At 49.0% G+C, this 14,269-nt stretch overlaps 1 protein-coding gene across 7 annotated transcripts in view; it reads right to left on the reverse strand.

Moving 5' to 3' along the window:
• Positions 1-14,269, reverse strand: part of TLN1 (talin 1) — an 880,838-nt gene that overhangs the window by 286,014 nt on the left and 580,555 nt on the right. For all 7 annotated transcript variants that reach the window (XM_085627686.1, XM_085627681.1, XM_085627685.1 and 4 more), the window contains 4 exons: positions 7,106-7,267; positions 6,452-6,592; positions 5,932-6,113; positions 5,662-5,794 (listed from right to left, as the gene is read on the reverse strand). In XM_085627686.1, coding sequence (XP_085483812.1) covers positions 5,662-5,794; positions 5,932-6,113; positions 6,452-6,592; positions 7,106-7,267 — 618 coding nt within the window. The remainder of the gene's footprint in view (positions 1-5,661; positions 5,795-5,931; positions 6,114-6,451; positions 6,593-7,105; positions 7,268-14,269) is intronic.

Consider the following 14,269-nt stretch of genomic DNA (forward strand, 5'->3'; position numbering starts at 1 on the left):
AGGCTGTGGAAGAGACATCACATGCAAAGTGGGTTTCCAAACCAGTGCTGGGGTTCCGCTTTTACTACCTCGTCATCCAGGTATGGATATATATGGACTGCTGACGGAGGCAGTGAAGCAGTCTCCCCAACCAGCACTTTCATAAAGAAACTTAAACTGAACTGTGAACTGGCAGTTCTGGGACCCGAACAAGTACCCGAGGTAGCGTCTGAGTGGGAAAGACTAATCCGTCTCCTGCATTCAGAGATAGTAAGAATTGGCATCTTGGACTTGTTCTGCTGAGTGAACAGGTTCAGAAAATATAGATTCAGGATGAGTGTCAGAACTCTTGGGGACCAAAGAATAAATGGGATAGAATTGGTGTCCTGCTTCCACCGAGGCCAAACCTCTATGGCTCCTTTGTTCTTCTACCTTCAAAGCTGAGGCGTGTGCCAGGGAGCAAGAGCAGGAGTAACAATGGGCAGTCCAGTCAGGGAGAACAGGGAAGGGTAGGAACCGCCCTTGGGGCACAGCAGGACTTTGTCATGATTGTCACCCAGTTGGTAGAAAAAGAGGAAACACTCTCCTCCCTCCTCTTACCAAGCCCTGCAAATTAATTTTATAAGAAGGAGGGTAGAAGAGGACTTGAGGCAGCAAAGCTGGTAGAGGGTGACAGGGTCGGGATCTACTGCTGCTCATGGCACTCCCTTGATTCACAGAGCCGGTGGATCTGCTGCTGGTCATGGGCTCCCACAGTTTCAAGCCAAAAGCAGTGTTATAAGCGCAGGTTGTCTGGATAAGCTGAGAAGACCATCTTTGCTGAGAATATAGAGTAGCCACAAAACGTTCTACATTGTGGAAGAAATTGTCAAGCCAGAAAGGCTAGGCCCAAGTGTGTGACCTGTAGCTCTTCTGCTTTTGAAGCACCCCAGAGGAGAGCTGGCATTCTCTTCGTTCATCCACTAGCCATCAAAGACCATGCCCATGAGTGTGGTTTGAACATGTTCGGAGAAGCCACTGGAATGCATCCAAGCATGCACATGTAGCATGACAGTCATACCATGGACTGAGCAATGGTGTCCATAGAGGCCAGGACTCACTTCAAAATCTGTTAGGGTGCATCTACAGCAGTCATTAGCTTTTGCATGTGGTCTAGTAAGCTGAACATTGTAAGTTTTGCCAATGCCTACAAGGCATAAACATATAGGTCCAGGAAGCAGGTGGAATTAGCAGTGCAGAGGGTCAAGCTCCCAGAAGCAAAGAGTTCTAGAGATTTCTGCAACTCTTTGTCTTGCCTTTGAGTTCTGATTTGAGGACAGACGTCTGGTGACATGTGAGATGACACAAGCGAACGTCCCCCAGACTAGGCCCATGATGTTTGGTTATCTGTCTGAGAACTGCTTGGCCTGAAAGGGGTTCTCACATGCATTAATAACAGGATGCAAATGGGCTTCAATGAATGGCAATGAGTCCGAATGTTGAGAGTTCAGCTCTGCAGCGACCAAGGTCAATTCCAAGGCTTCAAAAGCATTCCATGAGAAAGGAATAGAGGGAAGCAGGGCAGAGAGGTAAGGAATGTCGCATTCCGATGAAGGATCAAGGTCCCTGGCATTCTGTAAGGACAAATAGAAGACAGCATGCTTCTTATAGTGGGGAAGGAGGTTATCAGCCTCTGAAACATCATCCTCTGACGGCTGAGAGCAGACCCCAGAGCCCGTCAAAGGAGCATCATCATAGTTCATCCGAACATTCCCTCTGACCATATGAATCATTTCCTCTACCATCGATGGCTTTAAAGGAGCTGTTGTAGTCTAATTCTTGGGTGGCATCTGTATCAGCAGTGAAGGCGGTTCCGCCCGAACAGAGGGCAGCGCTTTGACAGATTTTTATTTCTTCTTGGGAGCCGTGGTCCTGAGCCCAGGGTGGTGCAGCGCTGAGAAGCATCAGAGCCACCAAGACCACAGTGTGAGAGGCTATAGCTCCTGCTCACCGGCCTGTAGTGAGTGTCCAGAGATGGTCTCACTATCCACTAACTGAATTACCATGTCAGTTTGTGAACTTATGATCTAGTGACTGACGGGGAGCGATGCTTGTGGGCTTCAGGCACCACAGTGAGGTGCTTTCAGGGGACAGACAACAATGACTGCCTCCATAATGAAGTTTGTTTTTATGAATGTACTTGCTGCTGTGCACCATCATTGCGGACTTCTGCCTACCGACACAAAGCTGTAAAAATAGTCACTTGACTCTAGACGGATGACTTCCCATGGAGTCCGTGTAATGCATAATCAGAAAGTCCTCCCATTACTCAACTACGTTCCTCAGTGGATTCTGCTTTCCTCCATTAATGAGTGGGTAGACTCTAGTGACAAATTCACACTTGCAAAATAAGTTATCACCAAACCCAAGGCTGGTAGTTAAAAGTTTGTGGTGAAATGGTCAAGCCATCATGAAATGGCCAGCTGCGAAAAGCCTAGGGCAGGACGAGGGCATTCTTACCTTCCCTAATTAATGCTTCTCCTTGCTTTGGCATGTCTTCTACGATATAGTGACTAGTGACGAGCTCTGCGACGCTGCTGCTTCCAATGATCACATTCTTACCTTTTCTAATTAAGGCTTCTCCTTGCTTTGGTACATCTTCAAAGATGGAGTGAAGAAGTGACGAGCTCTGCAACACTGCTGCTTCCAATGATCACATTCTTACCTGCCCTAATTAAAGCTTCTCCGTGCTTTGGTACGTCTTCGAAGATAGAGTGACGAGCTCTGCAATTTTGACACTTCTAATGATCACATTCTTACCTTCCCTAATTGAGGCTTCTCCTTGCTTTAGTATCTTTTCTAAGATAAAGTGACAAGCTGTGCAACGCTGCTGCTTCTTCCCTAATTAAGGCTTCTCCTCGCTTTACTACGTCTTCTAAGATATAGTGACGAGCTCTGCGACGCTGCTGCTTCCAATGATCACATTCTTACCTTCCCTAATTAAGGCTTCTCCTTGCTTTGGTACGACTTCGTGAAGGAACTTTCGAACCCCAGCTCCAACACCAACGACATCCCACCTTCGAAGACCTGTGCGACTCGCTCGCCACCTTCTTCCATCGCATGATCGCAGACATCCACGACAGCTTCAACACCACATTCGCCCCGACCACCACGGAGACAACCGCCCCCACGACCACCCCCCGCACCAACCGCCTGCTCTTCTGGACCAACATCGACGACGACATCATCAAGATCATGAACACCATCCACTCCGGATCTCCGTCAGACCCTTGCCCACACCACATCTTCAACAAAGCCAGCACTGCCATCGCACCCCATCTCTGGAAAGCCATCAACATCTCCTTCGAGACAACAACCTTCCTGGAGAGTTGGAAGCACGCCGCGATCAACACCTTACTCAAGAAACCCAAGGCGGACCCCAAGGACCTCAAGAACTTCGGGCCCTCTCCCTGCTCCCGTTCCCGGCGAAGGTCATCGAGAAGACCGTCAACAAACAACTGACCCGCTACCTCGAGAACATCATCCTGAACCCGTCCCAGTCCGGGTTCTGCAGCAACCACAGCACCGAAACTGCCCTCAACGCCGCCATCGATGACATCAGAACCCTGCTAGACAATGGAGAAACCGCGGCCCTCATCCTCCTGGACCTGTCAGCCGCCTTCGACACAGTCTGCCACCGCACACTATGAATACGCCTCCACGGCGCCGGGATTCAAGAGAAGGCCCTGGACTGGACCACCTCCTTCCTCTCAGGCAGAACACAGAGCGTCCGCCTCCCCCACTTCCGCTCTGAAGCCACAGAGATCATCTGCGGCCTACCCCAGGGCTCATCCCTCAGCCCTACGCTGTTCAACATCTACATGGCACCGCTCGCCCACGTCTCCCAACAACACGACCTCAACATAATCTCCTATGCCGATGACACCCAACTGATCCTCTCCCTCACCAAGGACCCCCATACCACCAAAACCAACCTCCAAGAAGGAATGAAGGCCGTCGCTGAATGGATGAGGAACAGTCAACTGAAGCTGAACTCTGACAAGACAGAGGTCCTCATCCTCGGACCCACCCCTTCGACCTGGGACAACAACTGGTGGCCAACCGCACTAGGAACAGCTCCAACATCCACCGACCACACACGCAACCTAGGGATCATCCTTGACTCCACCCTCTCCATGACTAAGCAGTTCAACACCCTCCGCATGCGCCGCAAGATCTACAAGTGGATCCCCACAGAAACGAGAAGAACGGTCACCCAGGCCCTCGTCAGCAGCAGGTTGGATTACGGAAACGCACTCTACGCAGGAGCCTCGGCAAAACTCCCGAAAAGGCTTCAATGCATCCAGAACGCCTCTGCACGCCTGATCCTCGACATCCCTCGCCGCAGCCACATCACACCCCACCTGAGAGACGTGCACTGGCTCCCCGTCAGCAAGAGGATAACCTTCAAGCTCCTCACCCACACACACACGGCACTCCACAACACCGGACCAGCGTACCTCAACGGATGACTCAGCTTCTACACCCCCACCCGCCAGCTCCGCTCTGCCGACCTCGCCCTCGCCACAGTCCCCCGCATCCGAAGAGCAACCTCCGGCGGCAGATCGTTCTCCCACCTCGCCGCAAAGACCTGGAACACCCTTCCCATCCACCTACGGCAGACCCAAGACATGCTGACCTTCAGAAGACTCCTCAAGACCTGGCTTTCCGAGCAGTAGCAACATTCCCCTCCCCCAGCGCCTTGAGACCCTCATGGGTAAGTAGTGCGCTTAACAAATGTAATGATTAATTGATTTAGTGACAAGCTCTAAAACGCTGCTGCTTCCAATGAGAACATCCTTACCTTCCCTAATTAAGGCTTCTACTTGCTTTGGTACGTCTTCGAAGATAGAGTGACTAGTTCCTGAAACGCTGCTGCTTCCAATTATCACATCCTTACCTTCCCTAATTAAGGCTTCTCCTTGCTTTGGTACGTCTTCGAAGATATAGTGACGAGCTCTGTGACGCTGCTGCTTCCAATGAGAACATCCTTACCTTCCCTAATTAAGGCTTCTCCTTGCTCTGGTACATCTAAGATAGAGTGACGAGTGACGAGCTCTGCTACTTCCAATGAGAACATTCTTCATCAAAGGAGCCACCGTCACCAATACGAAGCGTTCCAAGTTTGAACCGGATCCAAGAGTTTAAAACAAGTTTTACACAGTGTTTGCTGGCTCTATCCTCTCTGTTCTACACCATTTGGACTCCTGGAAGCTTCCAAAGTCTATATTTTGTTCCCCTTTGAAGGCTTTAGAGAGATATGAAGGAGGCATGTGTGTGAATACCAAGCGGTTGGCATGGCCTCTGTGTCCTGGCAAAGACTTAAGGCCCTTGTGACCCTGGACTTAAGTAAGGATACAAAAGAGCATTTTAGTCACCTTGTCAAAGTCCTGAGACCCCGGTGATCTGAAATTGGAACGGGCCTAATAATGAGTGCGAGGATGGAGACAGTGGTGGATCACATTTTTGTTGATGCGTAAGGTCCGTATCAGTGGAAGCACTCACCTACATTTCTGTGCATCAATGAGGTGATGAGAAATGCAACTTAAATGAAAAACATTCAGAGACACTTGTTTCGTCAGAATTTGAGCCACACAGGCACATATTATACATGGAGGCACAGTGGCTAGATGTACCACTCACCTCCTCGGAAATGCCCTCCCGTGGGGCAAGCTGCTGGCTGATGGCTGCGAGGGAGGCCTGGTCCACATCTCGGATGCTCTTGTTCAGCAGTTCAATGGCCTCATCACACTCCCTCTGTCCTGGGGCTTTATCTCTGCAGGTGACAAATGACGGCAGAGTTAGAGTTGAACCAGCATTCTCAAAAGAGTAAAGTATAACCATATTTCATCTTTAATCTCCCGTCTCTGGAGGAACAATGGGTACCTGTATGGTTTTGTGGCATCCACTCACCTCATATTGGTAATGAGCTTCTTGATGGAGTCCGAGACGGTCCTGGAATGTCCAGCCAGGACTGACCACTTGGGAGGGTCCTTGGGATTGACGGCCAGGGACCGAGCAGTCTGGATGAGTCCAGCGGAGCTCTCCAGCATGGTCTTGGCAGAAGTGACAATGGGTTCCATGGCCTGAAGGCCCTATACAGAAAGAGATACACATCCTGAATTTAGCGCTTCGTAGCACAAAGACAGAAGAAACTAGGAACTGGTAAAAAACTAGAATAAACTCTGACAAACTCCATCTACTGAAGGGACGGATCCTTTCATGAAGGTCCAACAGTCATCACATTTCAAGCGTGAAATCCCACTGTGGGGGAAGTCCTGTTACCCAAAGTACATATCTGTAAACGGGACTCTCAGCGGACACACACAGCTGCCAGCTAGACCCTCCTTTTATTTGAGGTGCCGATGCAGATCGCTGCAGTTTTCTACAACATCTGTGGGGAGAGATAAGTATCTTCCTGCTGGGCCCTTACCTCGGGGCTGATCTGTGCAGGAACGCTCGCAAACTCTGGGTTCGAGGCGAAGGCCGTCAGGTTATCCACAGCTTCAATGAGGGGAACAGTGGCTGCCCTGCACTTTTCACGGTTGCCTTCGTTGAAAGCCCCATCTAGTGCCTGAGGAAAGAGAACATACTTCAAACAATCAGCGAATCGAACATTTATAGAGCGCAGCAAATCACTCCAGGGGATACTGCCTCAAGGTTCCTCCAACTAGTTTACCGGAGTGACAGGAGCTCTTGCTCTGACCTGGCTGCGCTGTTACTCAGTAGGATTGAACGGTATGGGGCTGGCTTACAGTTTCACTCCCCAAAAAAGGCTACAGTTCTTCTAAGTAGGAGCAAGGCTTCTGCTACAGTCTCTGTCATGTACCACTAAAGAGGGGAGCAGCTGAGAAACATTTAACATTTCTCAACATGATTATACCCAACACAATGTCATTCGTAAGTAAATACATTTCACCCGCTCACAGACAGACAATAGCACAAATGACCCAGATTCATGTTAAAATCATTCAGTGACTTTCTTTTAGGGTCAATGTGACTATTACTGGAGACTAAGAATGAAGCAACCTCTTAGAAACTCGACACTGTACCAGTCGGCCCTCTGCATTGTGATAGTAACATTCACCTTTATTGTCTTGACCAGGTTGGCTGTACTGTTGGCGACCTCCTTTGCTGACTGGACAAACTGTCTCTTGGCCACAGGATTGGCTGTCCTGGAGGATGCCAGGCGGCAGGCGTTGCAGAGTGCAGATGTGTGCTTGGCTACAATGGTGGCAGCGGAGAGTACCTACAGAACGACACCAAACAAATTGCCACAGAGTAATTATCCTCAGACATCTCTCCGTACCCCGCCTTTGGTGCCCAGCTTCCTCGCCCCTCAGCGTGTGCATGCGGCTCTTCAGCTCAGAGCTCTCCATTCACAGAATGAATCGTCTTCCACACTCACTTGCCAATAATATCTGGGGTGGTCATTACTCACTAACTTGCAATGTCAGTTTGTGACACTCACATTCTAGTGACTGACTGTGTAGAACCTATAGGCCACTGGCCCTGTAGTTTTGCAGCCTGTCTAGCATCCCACTGGCCGCATGTAGGGCAGTCTTGGCTCACTGGCTTCATGTGTGTGTGGGCTATCACCACCTACCTACTCATCCATATTCTCTGTAATGTATTTTCACAGACTATCAAAAGATCAGATCACTAATCTAATCTGCAGCTTCAGTACAACTCTTATATTCAATGATTCACATTTTGTTTTGTCAAACATATTTTTATTAAACTTTTTCAAAAGTACATCATACATCAGTACCATCACATCACCCCTCGCAGGGGGTATTGCAGAGTTCGACAAGGCTGCACAGTACCCAATATAAGCCCAACCCCGGTCTGCTTGAATGAAGGTGACCGTTCTTACAGTAGCGGGGCTTGGGGTAGATCTTTAGAATCATACAATTCAGCATGTATCTCATCTTTCTTTTGAGATGGTAAGCGTCCTATGTCTTACAATCGGAAGATGCCGCCGGGAATAAGCTACAGTCACGTAAAAACAACCCCCAACTGGGAGGCAACCGAAACAAATTCAAAGAAAACCCCTCCCCCCTCCCCTACAATGGTGGCGGCAGCATCTATATAGTGTATTTGACTGGTGGTATGAGAGGCAGCTAAAAATTGAAAGAGATGAAGGGCTCTGATGTTGGAAGGACAGACAGCCGATGGTAGTCCACGTGAAAGGAAGGCGACTAGGGGGTCCATTTAAATTCAAAGTTCTTAAAGTCGTCTCTAAAGACATCTGACATTCGTTCCAGGCTAAGCAGCTTCCACAGACGAGAATGCCAAAGGGAGATTGCTGGCGCTTCCTTTCTCTTCCAAGCAGCTGCCAGGGTAACCATCGCTGCTCCTATACAGAGCCACGCAATTGTCTTATCTGCACGGGTCTGGTGCTCTTGGGAAGGCTCGCGAAGCCCCAGAAGGAGCCCCGCCATGGTGGTTGGGATGGGGTATCCTACCACGCCTTTAATATGTGCAAGTATTTCTTCCTAGAAGGAGCGAATAGTCGGGCAATCCCACCATATTTGTTGGAAGTCCCCCAGAAGCCCACACCCTCTCCAGCATCTATCGGAAGCGGTGGGAAAGATCTGTCTAAGCCTGGACAGATGAAAATACCAGTCCATCATAGTCTTCAGGTGGGCTTCCCGAAGCTCTGTGGAATGATTAAATCTCGTGATGTCGGTCCAAAAGTGCGCCCTTTCGTCGTCTGAAATACCGCGTTGCAGTATTCCTTCCTACATGGAAATGTATCGTGGTCGCGGGGAGAGTGTGGTAGTGAGTAGAAATTTGTATATGAATGAAATCGCTCCTTTCATGGAAGTGGTCTTGGTGAAGAAGGATTCAAACTTTGTGAGAGGGCGGGTGGCTACCTCTCGCACTCTAGGTGTAAGGGCCCAGTGCATTAACTGGGTATAGTGATATCTCTCTGTGCTCCCTAGGCCATAATCTCGCTGGCAGTTGTCAAAGGTGAGGGGGTCAAAATTATGAAAGAGATGAGTCAAAGCAAGGCACCCTCCCTCCCTCCCTCCAAGCATCAAAAGGTCCCTCTTGCAGGCCCGGGGGGAATGCGGGATTAAAATGGAGGTGTGTAAATGGTGAGGGGAACGAGGTCCACCTATCATCTCCTGCAACCATGTCCCAGACTTTCACAGTGGTGCGTGTAGGAGTGGCATGATTCACATTTTTATATATATCCCAATAACCATTACATACAATAGCATATATATATATATATATATATATATATATATATATATATATATATATATATATATATATATATATATATATATATATATATATATATATATATATATATATATATTTATTTATTTTACCTACTGGCGGTCGCCAGTAGGTAGTTATAGTTAGGACTGAGTTTCCATAGGAAATCTCAAAATTCTATTTTGAATAACTTTTGCGTCGGTTGACGAATCCTCGCGAAATTTTAAAAACTAATGGGGCGCTCCGCCCAGCTCCTACCCTGAAAGTCTCGGGGTGATTCGGCAAGCGGGGGCCGAGAAAAAAGGGGGGTCCCAAAACGAGTTTTCCCCATGCATTTTTCCATAGGGACTTTAGTCGCAGCTACAGCCCGAACGGCTGAACAGAATTACTTGAAATTTGGCAGAGAGGTAGTCCTCAGGTCAGGGAAGTGCCTTTTGCAGGTCTGGTGTCAATCTGTTCAGTAGTTCCTGAGAAAATAGCATTTAAAAGCATATAAATATCTATAAGAGCCCACCGTGCCCGCACAGTGCGCGCACCGTGCAAGCACCCTAACGTGCGCGAGCGTAATTCTGATTGGTGGTTACATGTTAGTCAACGTTCGAATCGGTCGAAATCAGGAAGTGTCGGCCGCCATTTTGTTTGTTTTCAGTGCGAGAGTGGAAAAGGAAGGTGGCGAACGTGAAAAGGGGGCAGGGTAGAGAGTTCCTGACCCCCTAGCCTTTGTCAGGGGGTCCCTTCAAGACCCCAAAGGCAGAAAAAAACATTTACATTTTTTTTTTTTAAATCACGGGTGTGCGCGCACCGTGCGCGCACGCTGAAAAAGCATTAAAAAAATATATATATTTTTATAATAAATATATAAAAAAAATAAAAATACATACATAACTTAGCATTTAAAAAAACATTCAAATTCACTGAAAAAAAACCATAGGTTTCACACATGTTATAGTTAGGAATTAGCATTTAAAAAACCTTGCAAATTCACTTAAAAAACCATAGGTTTCACACATGTTATAGTTAGGTGGATATTTCACTCGTAAAAAACCAATGAAATTCCCCCGTTATAGTTACTTCAGATAACTATAACTCGCGCGACCGCCACTCTATCACAAGGATGATGTCATCAGTGATGTCACTGACCATGTCATGAGTGATGTAATATGTGACGTCTTGAGCAGAGGATTGCGGGCGCGCGAGTTATAGTTATCTGAAGTAACTATAACGGGGGAATTTCATTGGTTTTTTACGAGTGAAATATCCACCTAACTATAACATGTGTGAAACCTATGGTTTTTTAAGTGAATATATATATATATACACACACACACACACACACACACACACACACACACACACACACGTAAATGAGGGTGCCATGACAGTGAGAAATTAATGGGACTCAATAACACATTATTTTTAACAGCTATATTATCAAATGAGCATGGATATTTTTATTGTCATAACGCAAAGGTAAAATTCCAGTTTATTATCTCAGCACAGCAAAATGAGCACGAGAGAAACACTCTTTACTGCCTCACAGACCTCCTATTACAACAACTTCCCACACTAAACAACTAATAGTTTCAAGAGGTCTTCAATGTCCTTTCATCTTACTGCACCAATTTACCTCCTTGTATCTTTTTCCCTTTCCCCTTGTTCTGCTTGAATCTCTTTTATGAAAGCATACCCACAGGCTTGATTTATTGCCATTGATCTGGGAGAGGCATCAACACGCACTCGAGGTACCCATGTGCTTGTTGTGTGTACTGCTGTAGATTCACATGCTCTGAATACTACTGTCATCTAGTGCTGGGCCCGGACATTTACAACTTCTTTTTCTTCAGAGACGTTTTAGAGTCGCGAGGCCTGCTGCGAATCCTACCTTGTTGCAGGATGCATGGCGCGAGTAGCATGTTCAGGTTCCCTTCAGATACAGGAGGTGTCTTTGGGGGAATAACCCTTTTGAAACCTTCCATGAAAAGTACCCTGGAAATTGAAGAATGCATTCTGCTTCGGAGAAATACTGATACTACAGATAGGTGTAGGGGTACGGAATTGTAATTGAGACCTGCCTTGTAAAGATGTAGACGGCAGAAAAAAACTTCCGTACAACAATTGTAAATGGGTCCAGCTGTTTAGAGAAACAGTACTGCATAGACCATTTCCACTTAGCTGCACAGTGGGCTCCCTGGCCTCCTGTACAATAGCCATTCGCTCCTGTGGGATCGTAAGGTAGACAACCTCTAGGTACTGAGGAACCAAATTGAAAGATTGAACTGTTTTGTATCTGGGTGTCTGAGTTGGCCCTGTTGAGTGGGAAGGTCAGGTCTGACGGGGAGCTTCCTCTGAGGACAGACTGACCTCTCGAGGAGCATCGACTACCAGGACCGTCTTGCACAGGTTGGTGTGGCTAGGATTAGAGTCATGGACACCTGCCTCATCTTCATCACAACATAGCGTAAGAGGTAGAAAAGCACAGGCAAATATCCCTGACCAGTTCATGCATTGTGGGAGCAGGTACCTGGTGGCCAGGTTTTTGCATTTTCGGGAGTAGCAAACAGGTCTTTTGTGAGAGTCCCCTAGCGATGGAAGCACTTGTGGAGGACTTGTGTTTGGAGTCCCAATCATGGACTTGTTGATGTGTCCTGCTGAGCAGGTTTGCAAAATCCATCTACACCCGATAGATGCTCACCTAACAGGTAAATATTTTGACAAGTTGTCTGAGGCTAAATTCTCCAGGCCAGCTGAGAAAGCTAGTTCGAGTGGGATCCCCCCACTTCTGGGTGTAAACAATGGCTGTTATGTTGATCTTCACTGCACTATTATCCTCTGATTTGCAGTTGCGGGAGCAATGTGTTGAGAGCCAACCAGATAGCGAGCATTGCCAGGTAATTGATGTGACGATCCTGTGTGAGAAAGTGGGTTTCTGTTGCAGTAAACACCCCCCCCCCCTTTTTTCCCCCGTCAGAATACTGATGCTCTTTGACTTGATGTGCTCTGGGGCCCTGCAAATCAGGACCCCAGGGCCTGTGTTCCTTCACCAAAACAAAACCCAATTGACAGCTCTGGCCATAGGTAGGTGCCTGGCAAATGGTACCCCATGTACCCAGGGCACTGTGACCAGAGAAGGCCCCTAAGGGCTGCAGCACCAATTGTGCCACCCTTAGAGGCCCTGTACCCTGGCATACACACACACTGCCTTTGCAGGCTGAGTGTCTGGGTGCAGAACAAAACAAAGAGACGACATGGCCCACATCCCTGTGTGCCCTGCCCACAAACCACTGCCCTGGCATACATCAGTCACCCCTCTAGTTGGGTGCCCTATGCCCGTGGTGAGGGTACAGGTGCATGAGCCCTGTATCCCTATATGCTGCCATTTAGAGTATATGGTGCTGTGAGGTTGTCATTACGAACTCCACAGCACCATAATGGCTGCACTGAAGACTGGGAAGTTTGGCATCACACCTCTCAGCACATTAAACCCACACTGATGCCAGTGTGGGATTTAATGTAAAATGTACGACAGAGATGCCCCCTGAAACTCGACCAACTCCCAGTGACCTGACTGAGTGGCTGTGCAGGCTGCCACCACCATACATGTTTCTGGACCCCTGGGTTGAGAGCCAGCTGCTCTCGGGGCCTGAAACGATGCACATCCTGGGACGAGGTACCAAGCCACCTCCCCCAGGATGGGCAGGGTTCCCACAGGAGAAGCTTCAAAGGCATGCCGCCTTTGTGAGCTTCTCCAGACCACTTGCTGTACTCAGCAACTGGTCCCCACTGGTTCTACCCCCCCACTTTGGGCGAAAGACCCGGTGGGAAAAACAAAGTGAGGAAGAGAGGTGTGCCCACCTCTGCCAACTCAACCCCTAAGGTGGGGGAGGCGAGATGAAGCACAACCTCAAGTCCCCGCCATCTTGAGGATTAGGAGGACCCAGCCAACCAGGGACAGGCTCCTGCCCCCTCCCATTAGAGAGTGGCAGAATAGGGGGTGTACCCACAGCTGCGAAGGGACCCATTGGTCCCTGCCCTTTACCTACCTGTAACGCCCCTTAATTTAGTATTTAGGGGAACCCTGAACCTTCCTTCCTCAGATCCAGCAACCACAAGAAAAGAAGAAGAAGAAGGACGAGAAGACGTGCAGAGTTAACAAGAGGACGAGGCCCAATGACTTGGCTGCAGCCCTACAGGCCTGTCTCCCCTCGTACCTGCTCCTGCAAAATCCCAGCGTGTCCAGCGGCCAGCAACCACAAAAATCCCAGAGGATCTGCCTGCATTCCTTCTCCAAGCTGTTTCTCCCGTGAACACCGGACGTGTTTGAACTGCAGCTCTGGTGCCAGCCAGAAACCGCGAATCCAGCACACTCTGCACCCGCCGCACTCTGCCTGTGTTTGAGAGAACAAACACCACGAGGAGGTCCCCCCGGCGATCCTGACCCGAGATTCGACTAACCCTGACCTGCCTCCAGACGACGCCTGCAGCCTCAAACCAGGAGACCCCCCACCTACCGCGACCAGAGCGGGTAAGAAAATCCAACATCTAAAGGCACCCCTGCACCCGACGCCCCACGGCCTTGTGTGCCCAACCCAGTGGTGCCCGACCATCCCTCTACATCCCAACTTAGCCCTCGAAGTGGTGGTCACTCCTGGAAGACCTTTGTCCCCGAGCCTGCAGTGTTTTTGTCCCAGAGAATCTCCATTGAATTCAATAGGGCGCCCGACCTCAAAACTGCTCCCTACACCCAGCTGCCCTAGCGCCGCTTAGGGTGCCCCTTTGGTGCCAACTTGGTACCCAATATGCCCTGAGCTTAACCCTAGGAGCTTTGCTCCCACAACCCAGTGGCCTGCTTGCCAGCAGCCACCAACCGGAGTCTCCCTATTCCCCATAGGATAACATTGGGCCTCAACACTCTGCACCCGGCCGCCCTAGAGCCGCTGAGGGTGTAACGAGAGTGCATCCCTGTCCCTGGGGACCTCTGAGTCTAACCCGAGAACCTCAACTCCCACTACCGAATACT

The sequence above is a fragment of the Triturus cristatus genome, chromosome 2_1, assembly GCF_964204655.1.
Source record: "Triturus cristatus chromosome 2_1, aTriCri1.1, whole genome shotgun sequence".
Classification (NCBI taxonomy): domain Eukaryota; kingdom Metazoa; phylum Chordata; class Amphibia; order Caudata; family Salamandridae; genus Triturus; species Triturus cristatus.